We start from the raw sequence: 24,281 nt of genomic DNA, 5'->3' as shown, positions 1-24,281 counted from the left end.
ATTCATCGCCAACACTTTTTTATTACACAATAAGAGGATCAGACGCTGTTAAGAGTTTTTCTAATCTATTTATAGTTGCTATTTTATTAGTTAATGATCGATTGAAAATTTATTCGTATGCTTGAAAAAAATTGAATTCTCTGAAATTGTTTTTTTTTTTTTTTTTTTTTTTTGTGGACAAGACCTCCGTCAAAGCAAAATTTGTAGAACCCGTTTTGCCAAATTTTTTCATTTTTCAACGTTTGCGAAATATATACATCACTGACTCGTGATACTATATTTTTTCCATACTCGAGATGGAATGACAACTTTTTTTTTTAACTTTGATGGAAACATTCAGTAAATTGGAACTGGATTTTTTTTTAAATCTAAAATAAATCTCTCGATGCAAATAACAGCTAATTTGGAAGTGAGTAATTCTACTTCACAAAAAGTGTTCCCATAGTTTTACCAAATAAAACCGTCTCGGAGCTGTTGGCGCAAGTCAAGTTTTTTGTCGTTAAAAAAAAAAAAAGAATTCTAGACAGTGTATACTTTCAAGGGACAATTTTTTATTATAATACTTTTTTAACAGTTATCTGTAAGATCAATACATAACTGCACGGTTGTTGTTGGAATCTTGCACGCAACAACAAATATAAATTTTTTCATCTCACGAATTTCTCGGCGATCAAGTGGTAAAGTGTGTTTTTATATTGCACCGTCCGGGACAATACATATATATGTTATATAAACGCAGCCACGGAACAAACAGCAAACACAAAAGGCGGCTGATGTCACACCCGTTGTAAAATATAATATATACATCCCTGAATTCGTTGAGTCACTTCGCAATAACCGAGTGATGTGCTACTCTATAGCACATGGCATTAACTTTATATACATATAATTTTATGTACCTACACACATGTGATTAACCATACATATGTTGTGAAAGACTTTTCGAAAAACGAAAGCCTTGATAGATCGAATAAAAAAAAAAAAAAAAAAAAAAAAATAGAGAAAGCTCAGCTGTCATTTATTCCTTGCATCATATCGCACATCATTTCGACATCATCGATGGAACCAAAAAACTCTAGTCCGCGAGGCACAACATATTATATACATATACAAAAACACTGTCACAATCACTGAGTTGGATATAATATCGACGTGAGCACGTGATAAAATACCGACATACGTATTATGATTATAGCTCGCGTGTTTTACACACACCACATATTATTGCAAACTATATATCACAAAGTAGACGTACACAACCCACGGCCTCTTGTTTGCGCTCCAGATGCATCATTGTATAAATAGGTATATAATGCATCCCATTACGCGACCTTGCACGACTCTCTATCTTGCCGTACACACATTAGCTATTTACTGTGTAGCTATGATGTACTTGGTTTAACAGGTGACGATTTAATTTTTTTTTTTTTTTTTTTTTTTTTTTAAAACATTTGTATTGATATATTGTACGTACATCATAGGTGATTTTTATTTAGGTATTTCCACACGTTTTTGTGTCCTCTCAATATGTTTCGTGTACCAAGTTTTACGCTTTTATTGAAAAATAATGGAATCAAAACTAAAAGAAGAAACGTATTCCATGGGTAAATTTATTTTTTTAAAGTGATCCAGATGAATTGCCGATATCATTGCCGTGGGTAAAAATAAACGCTTCGATGTACATACGTCTCGATTGAAAGGCCAGATACGCGATCTACAATCTGTACATAATATTTTGCAAAGTCGCCACCGACAATTTCGCCTAAATTAAACTCGATTGCGAATTATGTTATCTGTATTTTTTTTTTTTTCTCATCCACAAATCGCGTTATGATTTTTTTTTTTTTCTTCACAAGTGGTTTTTATCAAACGTGCTAATGGAATTTTTGGAAACTCCGTGCCGATTCTCTAATTTCTATTAGCACGCTTATCTCGAGCACACGTAAGTATTGCGTAAGCTTTTTGGCAAACTGGTTGTACGTTTTTTCGCTGGCACTTGTAAAATTAAAAAAAAAAAAAAAAAAAAAAAAAAAAAAAAAAAAAAGAAAGAAAAAAGAAAACTGACGCGCGCCAAACCGACAAATTCAAGTTATCATCGAAAACACACACACACACACACCAGCACGATTACTTTTAGGCTATAAACAACATTTTGGACACTCGCTCAAAAATAAGAAGAAAACCCAACTTTCGGCCTCAAAATTAAAGATAATCGCCCAACCGAGCAATGACGCTCGAGTGAAAAACAAAGGAAAAAAAGAAAAAAGAAAAAAAAAGTCAAAAACAGAAAAAAGTAAGCAACGATGCAGGAACTCGAGGATGAACCCAAGGACATACAAAACGCCCGTCCCGTCGAGGAGGAAGTCAATAGGGCCGAAACCAACGAATGCTCGGAGGACACGACACCAACCGGTGGCGCAGCCCCGAAACCGAAAAAACCAAATGCCCCACCTCCGCACCGCTGCCAAAAAGCCGTAAACCGATATTTCCATCCTCGCGAACCAAGTAAGTGCCCGATGCTCGATTATTCACCGAAACGTGGGCGCAGAAATCGGTACCGGCAACGGTCGACCGCTGCGAGGAAAAGAGATCCAAACGCCCACCCGACACCACGACCGTCTACATCCACGGGCCGGAATGCAAGCCCCACAAGATGGACCGGACGCCCCGGCACTGCATGAACAAGAAGGAGTACCTCGACTTCCTCGCCACACCAAGGTACCCACGCTCCCAAAAAAGCACTCGTAAAAAAAAAAAAAAAAAAAAAAAAAAAAAAAACTAATCATTACGTACGATTGTGAACCAGCAAAAAGTGCGAGCCGGCGTGCGAAAAGTTGCCGGTCGTGCGCAAGGTCCGACCCATCGCCGCGCGCATCGAGGAACTGGCCAGGCCCACGAAGCGCCGGCTCATCCTGACCCTCGAGGAGCGCGCCGAGCTCATGCCCGCCCGGATGCTCGACCACCTGATCGAGCTCGTCGAGGCGGAAACGGCCCTCACCCCAGAGTAGGTAGACACGACGCACCCAACGAACCGAGATAACCAAGGGCCGCTTGTTTGTTACCCAGACAAGCCGAGGACTATGTCCGCGACCGGAAGCTCCAGGCGAAGCCGGGAAAGAAGCCGGTGTCGGGCTGTTGCGAGGATGACCAGGGCGAGGCGAAGACGAAGAGGCGGAGGAAGAAGAAAAAGAGGAAGAAGGGGGAGGGTTGCAACGGCGAGTCGGTGCTGGTGAGGCAGGGCTCGGGGGACGAGCCGTGCCTGGACGCGGAGTCGGCCAAGTGCCAGTACGCGATGGCGGTGCGCTTCGTGCGCAGTATCCTCGTGTGGCGGTGTTGCCGGCCGGCCTCCGAGTACCGGGACATAGCCGAGGTGGTGCTCCGCCGGTTGAGCAAACTCCTGGAGTACGAGCCCCGGGGCGTGGAGGACCGCAAGTCCCGGCAGATGCGGCTCCTCGCGGATCTGTTCGCCTGCTGGATAGCCGGGCTGTTGATCGAGTTGGCCGAGATGCGCAAGGCCGATCTCGAGGCCGAGTGCCTTCGTCGGAAGCTCGAGGCGGAGGAGCGAGCCGCCCTCCTCGAACAGGAGGCCGCACTCACCGACGGCTCGTCGAGTCTCGATGACTACGACGACGACGATGACTACGACGCCAATGCCGACGAGGAGGACCTCGACGACGAGGGAACGGAACTGGGAGACATGGGGGGTGCAGATGGGAACCTGTTGTCCGGCTTGGCCAGCGATGCCGATATCAATGGGGAGGTGAAGGAGGATGAGGAGGACAGCAGCGCGAAGGTCGACGCGGCGAGTCAGTACATCCCGGGGGAGCTTGACCTGGATGGAGAAGATGAGGAGGAGGAGGAGACGGGAGACGAGGATGGGTCGCCGGTCTGCTGCTGCGCGGACGCCTCGTTGCAGACGGAGACGGCCTCGAGGGCGAACGCCTGTACGGCCGCGGAGTCGGTCGAGCTGAACGAGCTCGAGAAGATGGCCTCGCGCGTGGGCGCCTCCCTCCACACGAATCTGCCCTTCCTGACCTTCGCCAGGATCCTGGACACGCTGTACTCCATGATCGAGTGCGAGTCCGAGAACCGGCTGTGCGATCCCATGATCAACAGGCTGCACCGGGCCATCTACGAGAAATGCGAGCCGGTGCTCAGGATGGACGGGGAGGAGCACCTCGGCGAGCGCATCAAGGACGTGCTGGGTAAATATACATACGTACATACATTTGTTGTACCAGGTGCGTGATTGTTGATGGGGAACCATTGGAATAGACGTGGTGGCGGGTAAAATCGCTCGTTGGCTGCACCACGCCCTGGACGAGAAGCAGATACGGCTGCTGGACGAGGCCACGGATAAGGTGGAGTCGCGCGAGGTGAGGGAATGGTCCCGGTGGATGGTGGGAGTGGCCGACATGGCCGAGAATTGGACGGGCTGGATCGACGAGGTGGCCGGGGAGGCGAAGAACATGGGCCGCGAGCCTCGGACGGTGACTCGGCAGGCTTGGCAGGACTGGACCGCGAAGGTCGAGGGCGACGCCAAGCTGTGGAGGCGCGCCTACATGGAGGCGCAGCACCATCAGCACCACAACACCATGATGATCTGCGACCGGAAGGTCGTCAAGCGCAAGCCCCCCGAGATGACCAGTGAGATGGCCATCAAGAACACCAACCTGGACACGGCGTCCAAAATCTGCTAAGGTTTCCCACTGCGGATCATTGACGAATAAAAATAGCAAAATATCCACATCACACGTTGTACTTTGGCTTTACTGTGTTATTCATCGACCCACTTTATTTATATAATATTGTTTGTAACAAAAGCGACGCGAAACTCGACACAAATTACAATCGTGAGCACTACTTTTTTGGTACACGTTATGATATGGGCTTACTTATGATAAATCATACAAAGAGACAAAAATACTCGACGTGTAAAAATACATCAAATTTCAGCTTTAATTGACTCCATTTAACGTACAACCGGTTATATATACAACGACATAAATTCATCCGACACGCAATGGGGAAAGAGATCAAGAGAGAGTGATCGTTTTAAACGTCCACAATGCCTACTGACACAACCGTCAAACGAACGATAAATGTACAATGCTTATTTTGCGATTATACACTTGGCACGTTTGCTACTACAGTGTTTGATGTTACTTTTTATAAAATATACTTTGCGCGAAAAATCACACGTTTCGGTACACACTTTCAACAAAAGTCATACACTTGTCTTATAATTACAAAAGAGTTGTTATACGTGAGAATCACGTCTAAAGTATAGTAACCCTGAAAATTCGTTGGCGCATGTATCATATGAATCACAACACGGCGAATTGATGAGCTTTAAATATATTAACACTTGGGAGAAAGCGAGTAAAGACTGACGAGGAGGGTAATACACGCACTTACGTGGCTACATATTATATGTATATACATGTAATCTGTTGGTAGACCGGGACATAATATTTGAACGAGTTTTTGTTTATTTTTTTTTTTTCGTTCATCAAACCAAAAACGAAATAATAAAGTTAATGCAACACATTTTCATACCCGGGTCTCCAGTTTAAACGCACTCACGTATCGTATACATTTAATATTATGATACAAGGCGCACAAAAAATGTACAAGTTTTTTTTTTTTTCGAACGTTTTCGCCACTAGGCCACTGTCGCATATGTACAAATTTAAACACGAGTGATGGATAGGGCATTGTCCCTTTTAGGCCGATTGGCACTCCCTGGCGATGGGAAAATCGGTAATCAAGTCGACCAGGTTGTTTTGGTGCACGTGTCCTCGAGCAGGCTCGCTGCACGGCGACTTTGGCGCGCTCAGTTTTACACTCGTCCTTGGTTTCTGTAAAGATGAAAAAAAAAATTTTTTTTTTCAAAAAACTGCATTTAGAGTACAATATTTGCACATATATTTGTATTGTACCAAAAGTCAAAAGTACATGCGAATGTCAACTGATGGCGGGGACGAGGAAAGACGCTGAAGTATGGCGTCGAAGTGTTGACGGAAAAAAATGCACTTCGTGTTTGAACTTAATCGTATACACTTGCGTATTTTACGCGCCTGGCAGTATTTTTAAACATCAGGTGACTCATGGCAATAGTACAAGAGTTGGATGTTTGGGATGTAACATCAGGTTGGCAAGTATATAGGTATAATTGCTCGATCAAAGGAAGCATTACAAATACGCGAAATGCCATGTAATTACTCGCATCAACTTGATGTTATATTTTAACCATCCAGACATGATTTATTAGCTGCGAAAAATAGTACAGAAGATTTAGGGATGAAAAAAGAAAAAAAAATAACGATAAAGTACCGATTTCAAGAGATTTTTCATCAGATAGAAATAAACGATGGAGAAGCGTAAGTAAGCACCTTACTCTTGGCTTAGGATTTCAAAACTGGATTGAGCAACGATCCGACCCTCGTTGAAATGAGAAAAAAAAAAAAAAGGACAGCTACCAGCATCCTAGTAATTTTAATGTAATATACTCGCAATAATAACGATAGCCGCCAAGTGAAAGCAAAATGAATCAAAGTGAGAGTGCCGAAAAATCCGGATATTTCGAACACTCCGTAGGTACATGATATGAAAGCACTCGGTTCCTGACCTACTGACGCGAGCTATGAAAGGAAGGCGAAGCAGGACATATATACATATACTTGGTCGTGTGCGGCTTTTGGTCATCTGCAGGTCCGGAAGTTGATCACTTTTACGATGGCTGAAGTGTAACCGTAAGATCGAATCTAATTCGTGATGTTAAATCATTTTCCAGGATGTGTTTACTTTAAAAAATTAGCATCGAAGCAACAAAAATACGTACACGTGTTGCTGTAAGCTTCCAAAAATCCAAAATTTCGAATGAAAAACAAAGTCTCGCTCGTCACTTCGAGTGAGCTCATCATTGGCGAAAAGCTTGTCTGTGCATACTTAAGAAATGACCACAATTTTTTCTTTTATTTTCTTTTAAAATCGCGCCGTCCGTTGGTCATTCCGAACTTTGAGCGCTGTATCAGTGTAAACATTTCATTTGCGTACGGATGGACAAACGAATGAACCTAACGTTTAATTATTCTGCCGTCGCTCTTTGTTCCCTTTCTTTCAGTTGTTTTTTTTTTTTTTTTTACTTTCTCTGCTTGCATAATTAATCGAGGAAAATAAAATTTCGACGCCCAAAACCATGAGTAAGTATATACATATTATACAAGTATGCTAATGGTCCTCGATCGTATCGGTGATCCATACCGGTGTTAATCTAATACACGACAAAGTGCGCACGCACGACCACAAAGATTATTGTATTTTGCCGGTTTCAGCCGTGAATTATTTAAAAAATGTGCATACATCGACGTGCCCGCGTCCGTGCTTTCGAGTTTGGGGTTCAATAAGTATTGCCAACACGAGGGAGAGACGCGCTCGAACCGATATCCCATCATCACGTGTATTTAGGCATTACAATAAAAGTACAACAACGTCACCGGTGAATATAATATACAGGGGATAACCCACTTCCTCGCACCGATGCACGTGTACCATAATATATACCTATATACACGTAACGCCCCACTCTGCCGGGGCTCCGAAAGTATGCCACATCGCGTATATGTATAGGTAGTGCACCATGCTTTTCCCTATAATATAGTATAGTCGCCGCCGTCGTATAGCCGATAGCGGCGATAGCAGATAGCCCTGACATTGCGCGCGCGCGGAAGCACACGCGGGGAGCGGGGAACGGGAGCGAGACGCATACACACACACATACACGCAGCGGCGGCGCATCGACCGCTTTCACGCGAGTAGGGGCCCCTCTCTATATTCCTGTTACCGTGGCATCGGTGGGGCTGGTGCTCATCAGTTTCAGCAGTGACTTTCGACCGTCGCGCTGCAAAGTCGGCAACACAGAGTTTATCCAAGGTAGGTTGTAGCTTCGACACCCTAGCTTTCGGAGCTTGAACCCTCCCCCCCCCCTCCCATCCTATCGTACGGCTTCGAGCTTACGTGTAAACTAGGTGGTGCATATTACAAACTATCCAACTTTGCTGACCATTCGTTTGTTTGCCGTTGTTTTAACTCCCGAAGCTCGACTTTGCGACAAGAAGCACGCGTCTGTATTTGTATTACTTAAATGCAGTTTCGTGCTCCGAAATATTTCCTGTCTCTGAGTTCAGTGTGGGAATACGTACCAAGTGCAACGGCCAACTACAAACAGCGTGTGTAAGGTATATTGTACGAGTGTGCGCGAGTGCCTGTGGGACACGTGCTGTGCAGCCGGGGGTACCTTTTATCCCGTGTATACATATACGTATACTTTATACCTAAAGGTACCGTAACTCAAGTGCAGCTGACCGTGGGAGAAAGTTTTAGCGAAGCAATTGCATTTATACACCGCGTTAACACGTGTCTGCTATTGTAGAAGGAAAACGTATCACTTTTTACTTTTTGAACGTAGTGCGCGAGCTTATCTCGCTTTTGGGTCCGCGACGATTATCCGTTCGTCGCGTTAACTGAAAGAGCAAAGTGGATTGTTTTTTATCGTGTACCTCTTATCAAAATATAACAATAATCGCTACCGAGCAAGGGCTTTCGAAACCAATTACGTAGGAGACCAAAAAAAAAGAATTCCACCGATTTTTAAATTCTATATTTATACCACTCGAGCCGAAAGTTGCTGGCATACAAAATAAAAGAAGGAAAAACCAACGATATCGCTTGCAGAATGGCGCTAACGTGCTGGGAGAAGATAGCGGTGGTGGTGATAGCGGCCGTGGGTCTGCGGCTGGCCGTGCGGCTGAGCTTGACCCTCTGGAGGAAGCTGCTGGCGCCGAGCTTGGGTCTAGGCATCGATCTGGCAACCCAGGGTAGGTGGGCCCTCGTCACCGGGGCGACGGACGGACTCGGCAAGGCTTTTGCCCAGGCCCTGGCCAAACGGGGCCTCGACGTCGTTCTCGTCTCCAGGTCGCTGCAGAAACTCGAGGACACTGCCTCCGAGATCAAGCAAAAGTACGGGGTCGAGACTCGCGTCGTCGAGGCCGATCTCACCGAGGGCCAGGCCGTGTACAACAGAATCGGCAAAGCCATCGAGGAGCTCGAGGTGAGGATATTATTTTTTTTTTTTTTTTTATTTTTTTTTTTTTTTTCACTACTCTTAGTTGGAATCGACCGCGTTTTGCAATCTAAATTACCGATACCGATTTTTTCCCCATCCCGGAGAGATCTCGCCGCGATCGAGTGAAAACCGGAAGCCAACGACGTTGTATAATATTCCAAATGCATATACGATTGCCCTGCAGATCGGTACCTGCAAGAAAAACTAATGGAAATAATAATACACCGTGGAAAGTAACCGCGACGCTCTTACATGTAATTGGCCAAAAAAAAAAAAAAAAAAAAAAGCGTAAACAAACAGCTAACCGTAGCCTGGAAGGAGTCAACTTTCACGCAAAATATATCATCAGCATAGAAAGCACGGACAGGTATACGATCGAGTATCGCTTTCGAGCCGGCTCGGATGTATATGGGCCCAACCGCGTGTAATAATGATAGCGCGGCGAGCCGACTTTCACTCGCGAAAGAAAGTATCGGCAGTATAAAAATGACAAATAACAATAATATTCATAATGAACGCAGGTTGGAGTGCTGGTGAACAACGCGGGGACGAGCTACGACCACCCGGAGCTTTTTACGCACGTGAGCGAGGAGACGATAGCCCGGATCCTCCAGTTGAACGTCGCCGGAGTCACGGGAGTGGCGCGCCAGGTGCTGCCTGGTATGATGGAACGGCGCAAGGGGGTCGTGATAAACATCGGCTCGGCGGCTGGAGCCATGCCTAGCCCCTACCTCGCCGTCTACTCGGCGAGCAAGATGTTTGTCGACAAGCTCAGTGCCGATCTCGCGGCCGAGGCCAAGCCCCGGGGCGTCACCGTCCAGTGCGTCCTTCCCGGGCCCGTGGCCACCAAGATGTCCAAGATCAAGTACGTTACTTTCCATCACGTCCTGGTAACGCGCGCGCTCTCGCTATTAACTTCCAACTTCAAACGCCGGTGCATAATCTATCGCAGCTGACGCAGGTCTACCTTGTTCTTTTTTTTTTTTTTGCGGGACTAAAAAAATCATCGCGAAAACTTGGTAAATAATTCATGAACTCGGCTCGCGCGTCTAGCGCTGCTAGCTTTTTTCATTAATTCTGGAAAAAGAACGCTTCCGGCAGCGTTCGCGGTTGCAGTGCCTTCGATTATTCATGCTGTATGGCCGGTAAAAACCAAAGTCATCGTCATCCGATGATCGAGAGAGAGAGAGAGAGACGCGCTGAACAATAACTCTCGCCACGCGCAAGCACGGCCGATAGATTATTATTTATGTTTCCTTTGAATTGCGAGTGACCCAAATCATACGTGATTATCTGATTAATCACAACATGGGATCGCGACTGATCGAATCTCACTTTGCCCGAGCAGGAAAGCCACGTGGATGGCGCCGACGCCCGAGCGTTTCGTCGAGGCCTCCCTGAGGACGGTCGGCATCGAGCAGCGCACGACGGGCTACCCGCCCCACTGCCTGATCCTTGGCTTCGTCGACGGGCTGCGCTGCGTCTGCGAGCGGGGCGCTGTTTGGCTGGTCGCCCGGACGATGCTCAACATTAGGGGCCGGGCGCTGCGCAAGAAGGCCAAGGACGCCGAGTCGGAGGATCTGCAGGCTCAGCCGCTCCACGAGCCCGAGGCGCACAGCTCGGAGGAGCGATGAGTCCCGCTTCTCGAGTACATTATACCGATCCGTGATCGCTACCGATGCTTTCGAGACTCCATTCTCGCGTGTTCATTATCCTACGCCGCTGCGTGCATTTTTTAAGATAATGGGCAGAATTTTCATTTTTTTTTTTTCCAATCGATTGGAAGTCGCTTCGTAGAGGTGGTGTGCGTCGGTACGTTGTGAGCACTGTTGTTTTTTTGTATTATATAAATGTTAAAGCCACACTGCGCCGGTGCATCACGTCGATGGAGCGTAAATTGCGATCAGATTTTTTTTTTCTTTGTAAAAAACGCGCGCATTAAAATTCAGAATTTTAAAATCGATTGGCTCGACCGCATCTCTGTTATTCAGTCTATCGCAGTGGCATTCGTAATGAATTTTTTCTTTTGTTCCTCGGTAGCTTGAAAAAAAAAAAAAAAAAAAAAAAAAGTAATTTATATCAGGGTGCTGTGAATTTTATTTTCCGAGTGGAGAATTTGTAAAAATAGGACGGTCATGGAAATAAATTATTTTTTGTAAAAGAAAATAATAAAAAACATCAGCGAGATAAAAGACTTGCCTAAAAATGTCCACATGTGTGTGTGTATGATTTAAATTGATTTTTTTTTTTTTTTTTTTTTTATAAATAGTATTAAAATTGCGTTAATACTATATATTATATTCATGGCTAACTTTGTAAGTCATTTGTGCAAATCTAGTCTCTGAAAAGTTTATCAAGCTGGAAACAATTGTTCAAAAGACAGTGTGTTTCTTGAATAGTTTGCACACAAACGACAATTGACTAATTTCAACGATATAAGTACAATTTTTGCAGCTTTCTACTTTTAATTACTATATACATATATTATGTACACGTTGATCGACGCACGACCGGATAGCGAATGACACGCGCAATAATATCAGTTTGATTTCATTTAACTTTGGCAAGCAATACGACGATGCTGAAGAAGCACAATGAAAAGAGGCCAAGCGAATGCGTTTAACCTCGAGGCTCATGTTTAAGTAAATGACACACGCGGTCATGAGCGGACATGATCAATCGTTTTGTAAATAAGTGCCTTAAATCTAAACTCTTGCGCCAATTTGCAATTATTTTTATTCCTTCGATTCAAAACGGAATACGCGTATACACAATATAAGGTGAATGTTGCCATGGATTTTGTTGTTTCGCAAATACTTAGATATATAAATAGCATATTATATGATTTTGAATATAAATCTCGTGGATAATGAGACCAGATATACATACACAAGCTCTTATATATGTGTATAAAATATATGTGCATTTCTCGCAGATTTTAAATAAAAGTCTTGATGATTATTTTGGTCAAAGAGTTGAATGATGTACATTCAAGTATTTTAAAATAAAGCAAAAATGTTTAGCTAATAAGTATTACTAGAGAAATATACGAATGATTGAACTCACTATTGTTCGTAGAGGTAGCTTTTCGATGGTGACGGTATTTTTCGATGCCAGTACGACTGATGCCGCCGACAATCTCGGACTACTGGCAGAAACTAGTAACTTGTTGGCGCAGATGTTGGTACTTTTCGTCTGACCGCTTCCAACTGGAGGGTGCATTGCGGCACAATCGAGTCAAAAACATATTTATATACAAAACCAAAACATGACCACGAAAAAAAATGAGTAGCTAAAAAGTAAAAGGAGAACGTACATCTACGTATCGAAACAGCTAAAAAAGTAATGGTATATGTGTTTAATCTATAGGAAGAACACACTGACAAACACTTGAGCGGAATAAACATGAAATAGTATAAATACACACCTTTGAAAAAGCCGCGCACGGCTTGACGAATGATTTTGCTGACGCCCGGGTATTTTGTTTCTGGTTTCTGGAATTTCGAATCTGCAACAAACGTACACAATGGTTTGCACTTTTTGCGCTACACGATTTTCGAAACCTACATTTTTCAATAGCAGCACACAACCGATGCGTCCATTTTTATCCAGCCCCGGGCGCCAGCGTTCTTTTCTTTGTGTTCATCGCATGCGTGGGTATGATAAAATAAAAAAGGTCCCCTTTTTTTTGTCCCTTTTTTAAGTTCATATGATTTGGGATTTAAAAAAAAAAAAAAAAAAAAAAAGATTTTATTTCTTGCAATCAATTGTTGTTTTCAATGCTCCACTAGTTTCAATTGTCATACAAAACTGTGCAACAATGACTAACAGAGGTAGTAAAAAATATCCCTCCAACCCTTACGCTCTCATTGTAACAATCCGACCAACTTTGTCGAGCCAAATGTTTTTTTTACACTAGTAGAACTACTACTCCTTTTAAAAGTAAAAACATTCAAGTACTGTATCGATAGTTATATAAAAAAAAAAAAAAAAAAACATTTCGCTCAGGGTCGGATTATTACTTGCACCGAGCATAGTTTCACACTACTTAACGCAGTGATTTTCCAAGAAAGTGCTGCTGTGAGCTCGCAGGTGCTTCAAGAAAATTGGATTCAAGTCGATCGACAATTAATTTACTCGCTCATCTGAACAGCGAATGTCGTTACAGACTAGGTATTAAACATCAAATGCCGAAAATGATGATTAAAATAAACTTGAATCCAGTGCTTCCTCTCTCACGGGGTGCGCATATACCCGAGGGACGAAATATTGGAAAACGAACACAGCGGGGGGTCTAAGGTGCAACGTGTGAGGGGGTGGGAGGGGAGGAACAAATGAAATGCACTATATAATTAAAGCAAAAGAAACAAAATCGTGCGTACAGGTATAATTACTAAGGGTATAGGCACATAATATATTGTAAATGAATAATTGTAGTAACCAAGGCTTCTCGGGATGAGGTTGACGTCGTGGTTGGGCTTTCTCCTGGTGACACAGGGGAGGAAGCAGCGACAGCACTCCTTCTTCAAGTCTATCGTGTAGCATCCATAAACGAGCGGATTGGCGCACGAGTTGCTCACGGCCATGATGAACAGGGACTCTTGGACCATCTCGTTGACCCGCTCGGCGCTCTTTCGATCGATCATGTACCTGTTTGGGGGGGGGGGAGCAAAAACGAAACAATGCCCCGTTAAACAAACCTTGTATTGCTCGTCACCTGCGATGAGATTAAAAGTGAGCCCGATATGACACTTGTAATGTACATTTTGTGCACCAACGCATTGACGATTTTCAAGCAATGACGGACTCTTTTCTCTGTGTTTACGCTACTACTAATTATTCACGATTAGCATAATCAATATTGAGTTCTCAGTAATAAGTTTTAAAGTAACTGTTGTTGTTTGATACATACAGGGACAGCTATTACGGTATAGGTACAGTTTAAAGTTATAATTTTGTGAATCGAACTTTACAGAAACAAGCTGAGAGTTGCGCGAATCCACACGTTTTAATTAACTATGGGCTTTTGTGTAGGAAGGCATGTGGTATGCAATCTGTGGTGCAGCCACGAGCATAGAGTTTGTTTTAATCAATGTACGACTCGAAGCGCAGGGACATAAACTTTGGCGTGATTATTTCACAGATGTTTTTACACTTTGAAAAAAAAAAGTTTTTTTTCTCCATCACTATTCACCACAAAATGTTGCTAAAAATTTACTTTTTGGCAAAAACAAAAAATATACATTTTATACACATCAAAGTTAATTCCAAAGTATTCGTAACGAAATATTTTTAAATACTTTTTTCGTCTAAATTGCTTTTCCTTCCAATTTTTAATGCATTGATTTTGATGGAAAAAATGTATTTACACCCCTGTCAGATAATTACCACGTAAACTGGCTAGAAACTCGTTAATGCACACGAGTAAATTGGCTTACAACATAATAATATATTCGCAAGATTTTAGCGAGTTTGTGTAGAAAAGATTTTACGAGACGAAAGTATAGTAATTGATAAAACCTCTTTTCAGCATGAATAGTTCATTACACATTTAGCAACAAATAATATTGCAAAAAAAAAAAAAAAAAAAAAAAAAAAAACCCGTGTCCAAGTCTGCGTGTATCGTGTATACGTGATATATTTGTTGTGCAACGTAGAAACGAACCAAAGGGACATGGTGATGTAGGGCGTCCAGCAAAAGATGAAGGCAATGACGATTTTGATGGTCATCCTGAGCGTCCTGCTCCGGGCCCTCTCGATGCTCGACATGTCCGAGCGCCTCAGCCGCATTTTACTCCCGTGGGTGCTGCTCGAGTCATCGCGCGTCCCGCTGCTGCTCGACTTGGTCGCTACTGCAATATAACCATCGATTGTGACACGCGCTTTTTTTTCCACATCCATTGGGTGCTTCGTGTAACAAGTATACCTGGATTGTTGTCCCTCGACTTGCTGCTTATTTCGCCGAGTATTTTCGAATAGACCCAACAGATGGTCGCCAGGGGTATGAAGTACATGCACGCCATAGAGCACATGTTGTAGAGGTTCTCCACCGCGTCAGACGGAAACGACTCGAAGGTCACGCACTGCGTGAAGTTTTTTACCTCCGGGTGCCTCCTCACGTGGAATACTATCGCCTATAATATCATAAAGGAAAATACGATATTCATCACTGAATATTTTTTGGTGTCTTTGTTTTGTCGCGAAAAAATTGAGAATGCACGCAACGTTCCGGGGGATGAAAAAAATGGCCATGAATAGATTGCTGCGGAAAAAAAAAGTACGGAGGGGTGAGCCTGCCATTGTTTACCCCCCGACACCGACTCTCGTTCGCGACCGAATTTTAATACAAAGTACAATTCATTTTTCGCTGCGCAGGGACTCTCTTATTAATTAAGATAATGAGTTTTCCGGCAGCGCACCCCTTGTTTTCACAATTTTTCAGTGAGTTGTTTGTTTTTCCTCCAGTGATCATCGTTAAAGCCCCCGACGTCGCTGGTGTGACCATAACATCAACGGTATACACGGCACGAAGTAATTAGCTTTCAGCTCTACTTTTTTTTTTTTTCCCCCTCATCTCGAGATAATGGCAACTTTTCATGTTTTTTTTTGCCATTTCTTCCCCTTTATTTTTTGCCTGAAAATCCGAGTTTTGCTGAAACTGTCGAGAACATCGCAGAGTCAAGGTGTTTTCTGTCGTCTTCCAAGACAACAGCGCGAAAAGTATACACAGCAGCTAACCAAGACACTTTGCGCCGTTAAACGTCTCACGTTTCCTCCTCGGGAGAGGAGATTTTAATGAGATTCCGGGTGAGTGGGAGGGATGGGGGCGTCGATTATTCTGCAGCTCGTTGTCGCGCTGTGCAAACTCGATTGATAAACAGCGATGCTCTACTGATTCCATCATCCCGTCCTTGATTCCCAAGATCCCCCTCACAATGGCTGTAAGACTGTTGTCTCGAGCACGTTGCTGATACATGCACACCCATTGGCACTATGTTTACCCCGAGCAACGTAGTTTCACGCCCATTATACCCTCTTCCGTGTACTTATGTAATATATATATATATACTCACTTACTCCTGTGTTTACGTGCAGTGGATTACTCGCACGATTCTCGGTTTTGTATACATATATATATGTATATGGATTCCATTTCAGTTCAAGGATATAAAAAAAGCTCACTGGCCTACCGATTTAATTTTGCTACGGTTTTCTTTTTACGACTCGCTTTGGCTACAGGTAGTATATAGGTATACGCTTTTACACTTTTTTCATTTGGCGCATAAAATAGTTGTTCAACTACCCCCACTCGACAGAGTCCGCAAACTATAAACGAATGAAATACCAGCCAAAAAGTTTGAGTGTTTACCTGAGGCACGGAGTACACGGTGCTGAGAATCCAGGCTATGCTCAGCATGAATTTCCCCCGCCGGCGGGCGTCGTTCACTCGCAAAGGATGCAGGACGGCAAAGTACCTGTTACACACGAGCACCATGTAAGCCAACGAATAGTTTACACAAGGTGTCATGGGGGCGGGGGGTACAGCTACGCATCAAATTAATTAACACGTTTCGTCCACCTATACTCGCTGTTTTATACATGTTATTGCTTACCTGTCCAGGGAGACGCAGATCAATATGTTGTTCGACAAGTACAGGCCAAAGGCTCGGAAAAATTGTAATACTTTGCAAGCTGTGTTACCAGCTATCCACTGGACCGTTATTCTCCAGCCGATCTGTAAAAAAAATTTTTTCCATTTTTTTTTCGATCAACAAATAGAGCTCTCTTTCTCTCTATCTCCATCAAGCAACATTGGCAATATTACACGTAGTACAAACATATATGGGTCATTTCAAATGTCAGATGTTGATGCGCCTACGGAGCGCGCGTCATCTCACTTTGATTTAGAAACGTCAAAACGACTGTCAATCCTGTGGGACAAAATGATAGGTTCTAGTTGTGTAAGCGCTGTTTACAAAAGTTGTATAATTTGTCTTGTACAATAATTTACAAAAAATGTTGAGTTTACATTGATAATTTTTCAGAGATTTTATGGTGATTTGTCGTAATCAGTTGCGCGTTAGGCTATCAAGCCACGGATGCTGGCGTGGCACTTGTTAGTATCACAGAGGGTGGACATATTCGTGTAATGCCAATGGAAAGCATTTCGTTGTGAAAACAAAAACAAAAAAACTCTCAAAAGTAGTAGATTACATTAAATTTTAACAACTATAAGTTACAATTTATTTTTACCAAATGTTAGTCTGAAACCTTATATTAAAACTTCTGATACGCGTATTTTGGGAAAATGTGGTATTTTGCTCGCAGATGAAATTTTTCCAATATTATTTACAATTGTCGCAACGCCTCGGGCCGAATATTGAGCCAGTTGACTATTCTTGTATTAATTCTGCGCTGCAGACACCGATATGGAGATTTACATGACGCAAAACTATCATTGGAACCTAGTTTGGAAGTAGTTGAAATTATTTATCAACTACACCCTTCGAGACCATTTTTTTTTTTTTTTTTTTATTAATTAATATGAAGAAAAAAAAATCTTGGATAATCATGAACAAGTCAAAGTACAAATTTATGTGCAATTGCAAACGTAAAAGACAAAAAAAGCGTGTCATCAATCTTTAGCCGCGTGTCGTGAAATGTTGTCGCTAACTCCAGTAAAAAATAAAAAAGCTAGAAGAGAGGCGTAACTTCATAAATAATAAAAAAAAATTTCACGTACTTTTGAGTTGTGACAATTAACTCGGTTTCGTAAAATATCTCACATAGGTATCTATATGGCATATGAAATCGATTGAATACTTTATAATATTCAATTCTACCCTGATATTTGGCCGGCAGCGATGGTGGTATGATTGAAAGGTAATTTAAAAATTCAATATACACGCGAAAATAGAATAGATATCATAAAAGATGTATCTGAAGTTTTGGTATCGGTGCACGAAAACAATTAAAAAATTTTTTTTTTATTTTAGGTGCAGAAATTTTCAGACTACGCGATATAACCATTTTTGGCTAACGAGCGCGTAAAATTTGATAATGATGATGATTTATTAATATTGCGATATGTATTTATGATCAATTTAAACATTTGTAGCGTAAGTATGCAATTCCCCTCGATCAGGTTAATATTATCTAATATCATATCACTGACAATCATTTGGAGGATCAAATAATAGCAATTGAGTGTAAATAAATACCTCTCTATTTTTTCATTACTTCACTGCCACTGAACATCTTGTTTATCATGAAAACAACAAATATTTCAAATACTTCCAATTCAGGAGATAAAATTCTGACAATTTATCAGCCCGATATAATATTAATATTATTCACGTAAAATTGTAATTCGAAAATTTCGATACATTCAAACCATGTACCAGTTACATTTTTGAATTAATTTCAGCAAGTGGCGCTGATTGTCTATGGATAAACAACCAATTCCGATGAGCGAGGGAACGAGCTCGACAGCAAATCTGTTGAATAACCGTTAAAAACCGATTGGTCGGAGCGTCGTCGCAAACAACAAACAGAGCCGATTGTAATCTACATCACTAACATATATATATATATATAGGTAACAAACGGTTTTGATCAATCCCCCCCTTGTAACAAATGTATACATATACAGAGGTAGAGATGATATATAACAAACGATCGGTTGTCTTTACGCACGTGCAACGCGCGGAGTATATATTACTAAGGCCACCACGGTTCGCCGGATTAATCACGTGATCCTCCGAATGCAATAATGATCCTTTCTACGGTACTGCCTCGTCCGACTGTATATACATATATTTATCGGTTAGTGCAAACGTATACATACAGAGGAGACAAAGCGGGCGAAGCTTTGATGAAACGACGGAATCTCGTTCCAATAATTTTACTTTGAGCGCCGTATATACGACTACCTACTTTGTTCAACAAAAATTCTAATTCAACTTCTATCGATTGTTAATTGTGTAAGTATTTTAAAATGAAGTAATATAACTTATCATAACCGTAGGCAAAGCAATTTTCAATTAATTTCAAAAAAAAAAAAAAAAAAAAAAAAGATATTCCAGTGTCACACTCACCTCGAGGGGTATCGTGAAGAAGGTGACGAAAAGATCGGCGATCGACAGGTGGCACATCATCAGCGATATCCGGGACTTGCGGTACCTGCCCCTCGACAGAGTCACAAAAACCGTGAGGTTGCCGACGAGGGCGACGACAAAGCACAAGCTGTAGATTATTATGATGATGAGGGACCGACTCGTAAATCTCATGTTTGGCGGTAGGGTGGGCGTGACCGCGCTCTCGTTGTCCACTTGATTGCCGCCGTGGCCGGCGTTTGTGTTGTTTTCGAAATTGCTGTATTCGAACAAGTCAAACCCAACGGCGATTTTTATCACGTATCTGCTGTTCGATGGGTGCGCAACTTTTTAGTAGCGCCGACAAAGTAAATCTCCGCGAACTTTTTGTTCAGTGTATGCCATCTACGCTCGAATGTGCAATATATACATTATAATTTTGGAACAACTCGCAATGGGACGTACCACTTTTTCCCTATAAATTGTCTCTTTCGAAAGCTTTGGCCGTTTCGTTACGAGTGTCCGGCAATCAATTTATCGATGCTATTACGAAATTGTGCACATCCTAATGGTACTTTGATATGCATTGTTTTATGTATTGTAAAAAAAAAAGGTTATTTTCTTAATCAACGATCCATAAATTGCTTGCAGGAATCTTATGAAGGTGAGATGACAGGATACTCGTATGTAAGTTATTCATTTATTTTTTTTTTGTTCGTCAAATTCTTCCAATGCAAGTGTTACCGTTACGTTTAGTTGTTTGTGAGTATAGGTACTTTCTACAAAAATCATCGAAAGTTAAACGTGACGTTTTACACATTCAATGATTTTTCAATGCTTTGTTCGGTAACATGAAATCAGTTAACGAAAAAATGGCCATCGAAAAAATTGACGGTAAAGCAAAAAATTGTAGATTATTACGTGATGCATTATTTAAAAAATGTATGATCTTATACGTAGATGTACTGTTCCCGACGGATGATGCAATTAATGACTGTTATGTCACCTCGTTACCATTGGATTTCCGCAAAGTACCTTCGCAGTAATCAGGGAAATTTGATTGACCGATTAATATCGAGACTCCACGTTCACGGCGCAACTGTTGCATTGCCCTTTTCCCTCTAAATTGTTTATTTCGAAAATTTCGAGCGTATTGTTACGAGCGTCCGGCGATTAACTTATCGATTATAAGTACCTCAGTATGGTTTAATCGTTTGTAACAATATATACATATATTATTACTTGTTTATACAAAAGTAATGATACAAGTACAATATTTTTTACATTATTGGTGTTTAATGATTTTTTTTTATCATTCGCAAGTTGTTGATTTTAAAACAGATATTTGAATGATTATCCATCCCTTAGATGCCGCGTTAACACGTGTGGATGCAGAATTGAATGTATCAAGAATTCAAAATACAACTTTTTACGCGCACGACAGTATGAACCAGCTTATACTTGTATGCCGGGTGTAATTATTTTTTTAAAGAAAATTCCGTTTTGCTTCAACTATTTCAAGTAGTTCAAGCAAAGGTTTTTCGCAAGACAGAAATGAAACCAAAGTAGAATATTCGAGCGGGAGATTTCTCATTTCGTAACCGATTCAAAGACATACCCTACCTCTACTCCACTGCAATGCGTTCAAGACGAAATGAAAAAAGTTTCTTTGCTGCCGGAAATCAACTGAGACGCATATTTATGTTTACTGGGAAGGACACGAGGAAAAAGCCACTGAATAATTTAAAATCGGTCTTAGTTTCTTTAGTTCCTGCATATTTGATTGAAGGAGTAAGTTGATACGCTGAACTATTTTTTTTTTCTTTTTTTTTTTTTCTCAATAAAAACTACGCAAAGTATCTTTCTAGTGATACTATGACACGACAAAAAATCGATTATTCACAATATAAAGGACATTTTTGGGACTTTTGGATGCTAAATTTACTGTACGAGGCAGTGAAAAAATTGATAAATGACGCATTTTGTTTTGTTTTTAAAATATTTTAACAACAACGATCCTCCACTGGAAAATGTTTTTTCTTATTATTAAAAAAGTTTGGAAGCAAATGGCACGAGTATTTAACATTTAATGAAAAAAAGGAAAAAAACTTTTGAGATCGATATTCAAAACACCACATGATAATTGTATGTAGATAACGTTGCCCGTGTACAAACAGGTACAACAAAAGTGCAGGACCATACTTGCAAATTCGGTATGGTTTCATCGAAGCTGTACCCGTACACAAGCTGCCGTTTGAGCATAGCTAATTTAGCGTCGCAGTAGTCGACGAGTAATTAAATATGCAACTATAGCCCTATACTTTGCACGCGCCAAAATCCCCCCAGAATTAGCTGCCACGCAACTTTGGCTGGACCGAGTAACTCGACATCGCGGCTTACGCCGAATCCACCCGCCGTCGCGGCATCCCGTTAGCATCACCTAAAAAATTTGACGCGGATCCCAAAATCTACTACACGACCCGACACCCCCTCCCCACGCGCACAGTTACTTGGTTTGAATGAGACTGACGCTTGAAAAAAAAAGGAAGGGGAGGGGGAGGAAAGCGCGTTACCTGTTTAGTTCCTGCAGGAACTGCATTCGCAAGCTCTGCAACTGATCCATGGCATCCGGTGGGCTTGTTGTACTCGGTGAAAACAACATCGGTTGGCTCACTGGTTTCCCTCCGACATCGGAAAACCAAGAGCTTCGCGGGTGGAAGGTGACTTACACGGGTACCTCGATCCACTGGCTGGCATTTTTCCTTTTTTTCTTTTTTTTTTCGCTCCAAAGCTCTTTGAGACGGAACGAGCTCTGCACTTGTAAACTTGCCACCACCGGACCTGATGCACAATGTAACTGAACCCGGTTGTTTGCCCAACGATCCGTGTATGATGCTCGGGCACCTGTTACAGGTACACGGTCGCAGTAACGCTTGTCGTATAGCTGCAGGACCCGGGCGTCGAGGCGCGTTGTGCAGCGAAGCCAGAGAGCCGCCTGACTGGCTGCACCCGGTGGCTTCGCGAGTCGTGGGCTTGCAACCCCTCCCACGGCGCGCGCCTCTCCCATCTCGAGCACGCAAGTGCGGAGTGCTCTGGATGCTGCACTTCCGTTCCGTCGACGTGCATTATTTCGTCGGTGCTTTTTTTTTTTCTCCTTCCTTTTTTACCCGCTACCATACTATACGTCTCCGAGTGCACTGGTTTTTTTTTGGACTCTTTTTGCATCTCTCTCCGATTGTATTTTCCGCTTTGCTCGCGTTTTGTGACGCGTCTCGGCGAAACCTGAGCGCCACAGCGAACAACAAAAGTTATCTCGCTTCGAGGGACTCTTTTTTGGTTCATTGGTGTGCAGTTGTGTGGTTCTTGCCTTTTTTTTTTTTTTTCATCTTTTAAATAAATCCATTCCACCTTATTTTTACTCTAACGGGTAATATAAATGCCTGCGTCATAATAATACCGATAATTGTTATAATTCGCTCGATTTACAAGTGCGTCATTGAATTGGTGTGTGTGTATGGATAAATTATGCATACAGTGATGATCATTTGTACTGTTCAATCGCATAATGAATTCGATTGCTCCATAGCATCATGAAAATTCATTGTGTAGATATATACGTGCCCAACAGGTAAGTAGTTTGTCATTTTCGTGGATAATCGCAATACGTGTTGTTGTTGTTTTTATTTTTTTTTTATCTATTATCGATACGTCGATGCGAAAATTACTACGCCCAGCAGTATAACTTGTACGGGAAATGGTGAAAATCGAGGTACCTGGGAATGATTATTTGCACGTTTTTTGTTCAATTTCATTTTTTGAAATTTATATTTGCAGAACATTTGTTTCGTTACCGTATAATAAGTATATATTAATATCAACCTTCGAGGCTCAGGGTCTACTCTCTCTCTCTCTCTCTCTCGCTAGCATTTCATCTACTTGTTAACTCGTTCATCCGAAGAGCCAAGCAGACAAGTATAGCCGCAGTCGCGGCTCAATTTCGCGGTACACTGCATTATGGATTATCTCATTATGCCTACGTTGGTGTTCGCGGAGTTAAATAATTAACATCCGGAAAATCAAGTTTCGGGTAATCTTTTTGGTGTTGAACGCTATTCTCTTAACCACGGACACCTTAATGAAAAGAATGAAAAAAAAAAAAAAAGATCTCAAGTGATTGTGGTTTCATTATACAGTGTAGAAAAGTTTCATGGTTTATACCCTATATTTTACGCTACGTAGTTTTTTTGGTGTTTCATGTTTAAATGAAACTGTGCACTTCAAAAAACCAAAAATATGTGTCATCAGAAAAAGAACAAATATGATAAAGTCATAAAAGAAAACCAATTGTTTCAAAAAGAATAATTGCGCTACAGAAATGCATTTTTTTTCCAAATGCGTGAGCAAATTTTTTTTTTGTAACGGTATGTAAAGGCCACGGCTCACTTTCAGCCAGAGCAGCAGCAACTTTTGCGGTTGGCCAACCACTTTTTGGAGCTTTCGAAAGCCAGAAATTCATGAAATTCGTAACAAGAGAGAGAGAGACAGGACCGCTTATCCTTTGCGTTGGATTTTCACAAGAGCAATGAGAAACGAGTTATTTCGTGGCAGATGCGTACATTTAAGCAGCTCGACGGAGGACACCTGAAATGATCGTCGTACACGCTGCATATAATATATACAGTATAAGGGAGTACGTTTATCCTCTCGATAAACGCTAATCCGTTTTCTTGTAAACGAAGGGAAGGTGCACGTCTCTCGAAGTAAGGAGAAAAAAAAAGTCTCAACAAGTTTACTATGGAGCGTCGAGAGAGATGAGTCTACAGTGAAAGAAAAAGTCGTGTCACCCGCTAAAAGCGAGAAAATTTCCCTCTCTGCGAGAGACCCTTTTCTCGTTTGCCGATCGATTGGATTTTCTCTCGTTGGGACCCAACATTTACCCAGTGCATTTTTTTTTTTTTATTGAGAGCAAACAAGGTAGCCTTACACTGGAAATGGTATACTTTTCGAGCAATTCAAATATTGAGCTTACAGTTGGGGTGGTCCGAGTAAACTTTACGCGG

General features: G+C 42.1%; 3 protein-coding genes across 6 annotated transcripts; 2 read left to right on the top strand and 1 right to left on the bottom strand.

The window, feature by feature from the left end:
• Window positions 1-2,303: 2,303 nt before the first annotated feature.
• Window positions 2,304-4,700, top strand: LOC106645966 (uncharacterized). Its single transcript, XM_089588576.1, has 6 exons — window positions 2,304-2,474; window positions 2,549-2,718; window positions 2,807-3,004; window positions 3,067-3,124; window positions 3,182-4,205; window positions 4,276-4,700. The coding sequence occupies exons 1-6, from the start codon at window positions 2,304-2,306 to the stop codon at window positions 4,698-4,700; spliced, it is 2,046 nt and encodes a 681-aa protein (XP_089444702.1).
• Window positions 4,701-5,257: 557 nt separating this feature from the next.
• On the bottom strand, window positions 5,258-21,985 carry LOC106645965 (adipokinetic hormone/corazonin-related peptide receptor variant I-like). Of its 2 annotated transcripts, XM_089588556.1 has the most exons (10): window positions 21,795-21,985; window positions 19,225-19,501; window positions 16,741-16,862; window positions 16,497-16,602; window positions 15,054-15,261; window positions 14,793-14,979; window positions 13,569-13,777; window positions 12,555-12,635; window positions 12,194-12,336; window positions 5,258-5,861 (listed from the first exon to the last, which is right to left on the bottom strand). In XM_089588556.1, the coding sequence occupies exons 1-10, from the start codon at window positions 21,881-21,883 to the stop codon at window positions 5,727-5,729; spliced, it is 1,557 nt and encodes a 518-aa protein (XP_089444682.1). In that variant the 5' UTR covers window positions 21,884-21,985; the 3' UTR covers window positions 5,258-5,726. The 2 variants fall into 2 exon arrangements, with proteins under 2 accessions (XP_089444682.1, XP_014217433.2); XM_014361947.2 differs by lacking the exon at window positions 12,555-12,635.
• On the top strand, window positions 7,820-12,075 carry LOC106645975 (very-long-chain 3-oxoacyl-CoA reductase). Of its 3 annotated transcripts, none has more exons than XM_014361959.3 (4): window positions 7,820-7,935; window positions 8,737-9,112; window positions 9,649-9,992; window positions 10,476-12,075. In XM_014361959.3, exons 2-4 carry the CDS (start codon window positions 8,738-8,740, stop codon window positions 10,759-10,761), a joined length of 1,005 nt encoding a protein of 334 aa, XP_014217445.1. In that variant the 5' UTR covers window positions 7,820-7,935; window position 8,737; the 3' UTR covers window positions 10,762-12,075. The 3 variants fall into 3 exon arrangements, with proteins under 3 accessions (XP_014217445.1, XP_014217444.2, XP_014217446.1); XM_014361958.3 differs by lacking the exon at window positions 7,820-7,935 and adding an exon at window positions 8,113-8,235; XM_014361960.3 differs by lacking the exon at window positions 7,820-7,935 and adding an exon at window positions 8,166-8,240.
• Window positions 21,986-24,281: the final 2,296 nt, after the last annotated feature.

Source organism: Copidosoma floridanum, unplaced genomic scaffold (assembly GCF_036245765.1).
Source record: "Copidosoma floridanum isolate Cflo_tuat_1 unplaced genomic scaffold, Cflo_Japanese_pri ptg000001l, whole genome shotgun sequence".
Classification (NCBI taxonomy): domain Eukaryota; kingdom Metazoa; phylum Arthropoda; class Insecta; order Hymenoptera; family Encyrtidae; genus Copidosoma; species Copidosoma floridanum.
Note: the sequence above shows the minus strand (reverse complement) of the source record. Positions and strands in the feature narration are given on the sequence as shown.

Coding starts and splice junctions, on each gene's coding strand:
- LOC106645975 (XM_014361958.3), top strand. CDS start 8,147: ATGCAGTTTCGTGCTCCGAAATATTTCCTGTCTCTGAGTTCAGTGTGG. Junction 9,113..9,648: donor AAGCCATCGAGGAGCTCGAG/GTGAGGATATTA, acceptor TAATGAACGCAG/GTTGGAGTGCTGGTGAACAA. Junction 9,993..10,475: donor ACCAAGATGTCCAAGATCAA/GTACGTTACTTT, acceptor TTGCCCGAGCAG/GAAAGCCACGTGGATGGCGC.
- LOC106645966 (XM_089588576.1), top strand. CDS start 2,304: ATGCAGGAACTCGAGGATGAACCCAAGGACATACAAAACGCCCGTCCC. Junction 2,475..2,548: donor CGCACCGCTGCCAAAAAGCC/GTAAACCGATAT, acceptor ACGTGGGCGCAG/AAATCGGTACCGGCAACGGT. Junction 2,719..2,806: donor GACTTCCTCGCCACACCAAG/GTACCCACGCTC, acceptor ATTGTGAACCAG/CAAAAAGTGCGAGCCGGCGT.
- LOC106645965 (XM_089588556.1), bottom strand. CDS start 21,883: ATGTTGTTTTCACCGAGTACAACAAGCCCACCGGATGCCATGGATCAG. Junction 16,603..16,740: donor ATCTGCGTCTCCCTGGACAG/GTAAGCAATAAC, acceptor CGTGTGTAACAG/GTACTTTGCCGTCCTGCATC. Junction 14,980..15,053: donor GTCGAGGGACAACAATCCAG/GTATACTTGTTA, acceptor GTTATATTGCAG/TAGCGACCAAGTCGAGCAGC.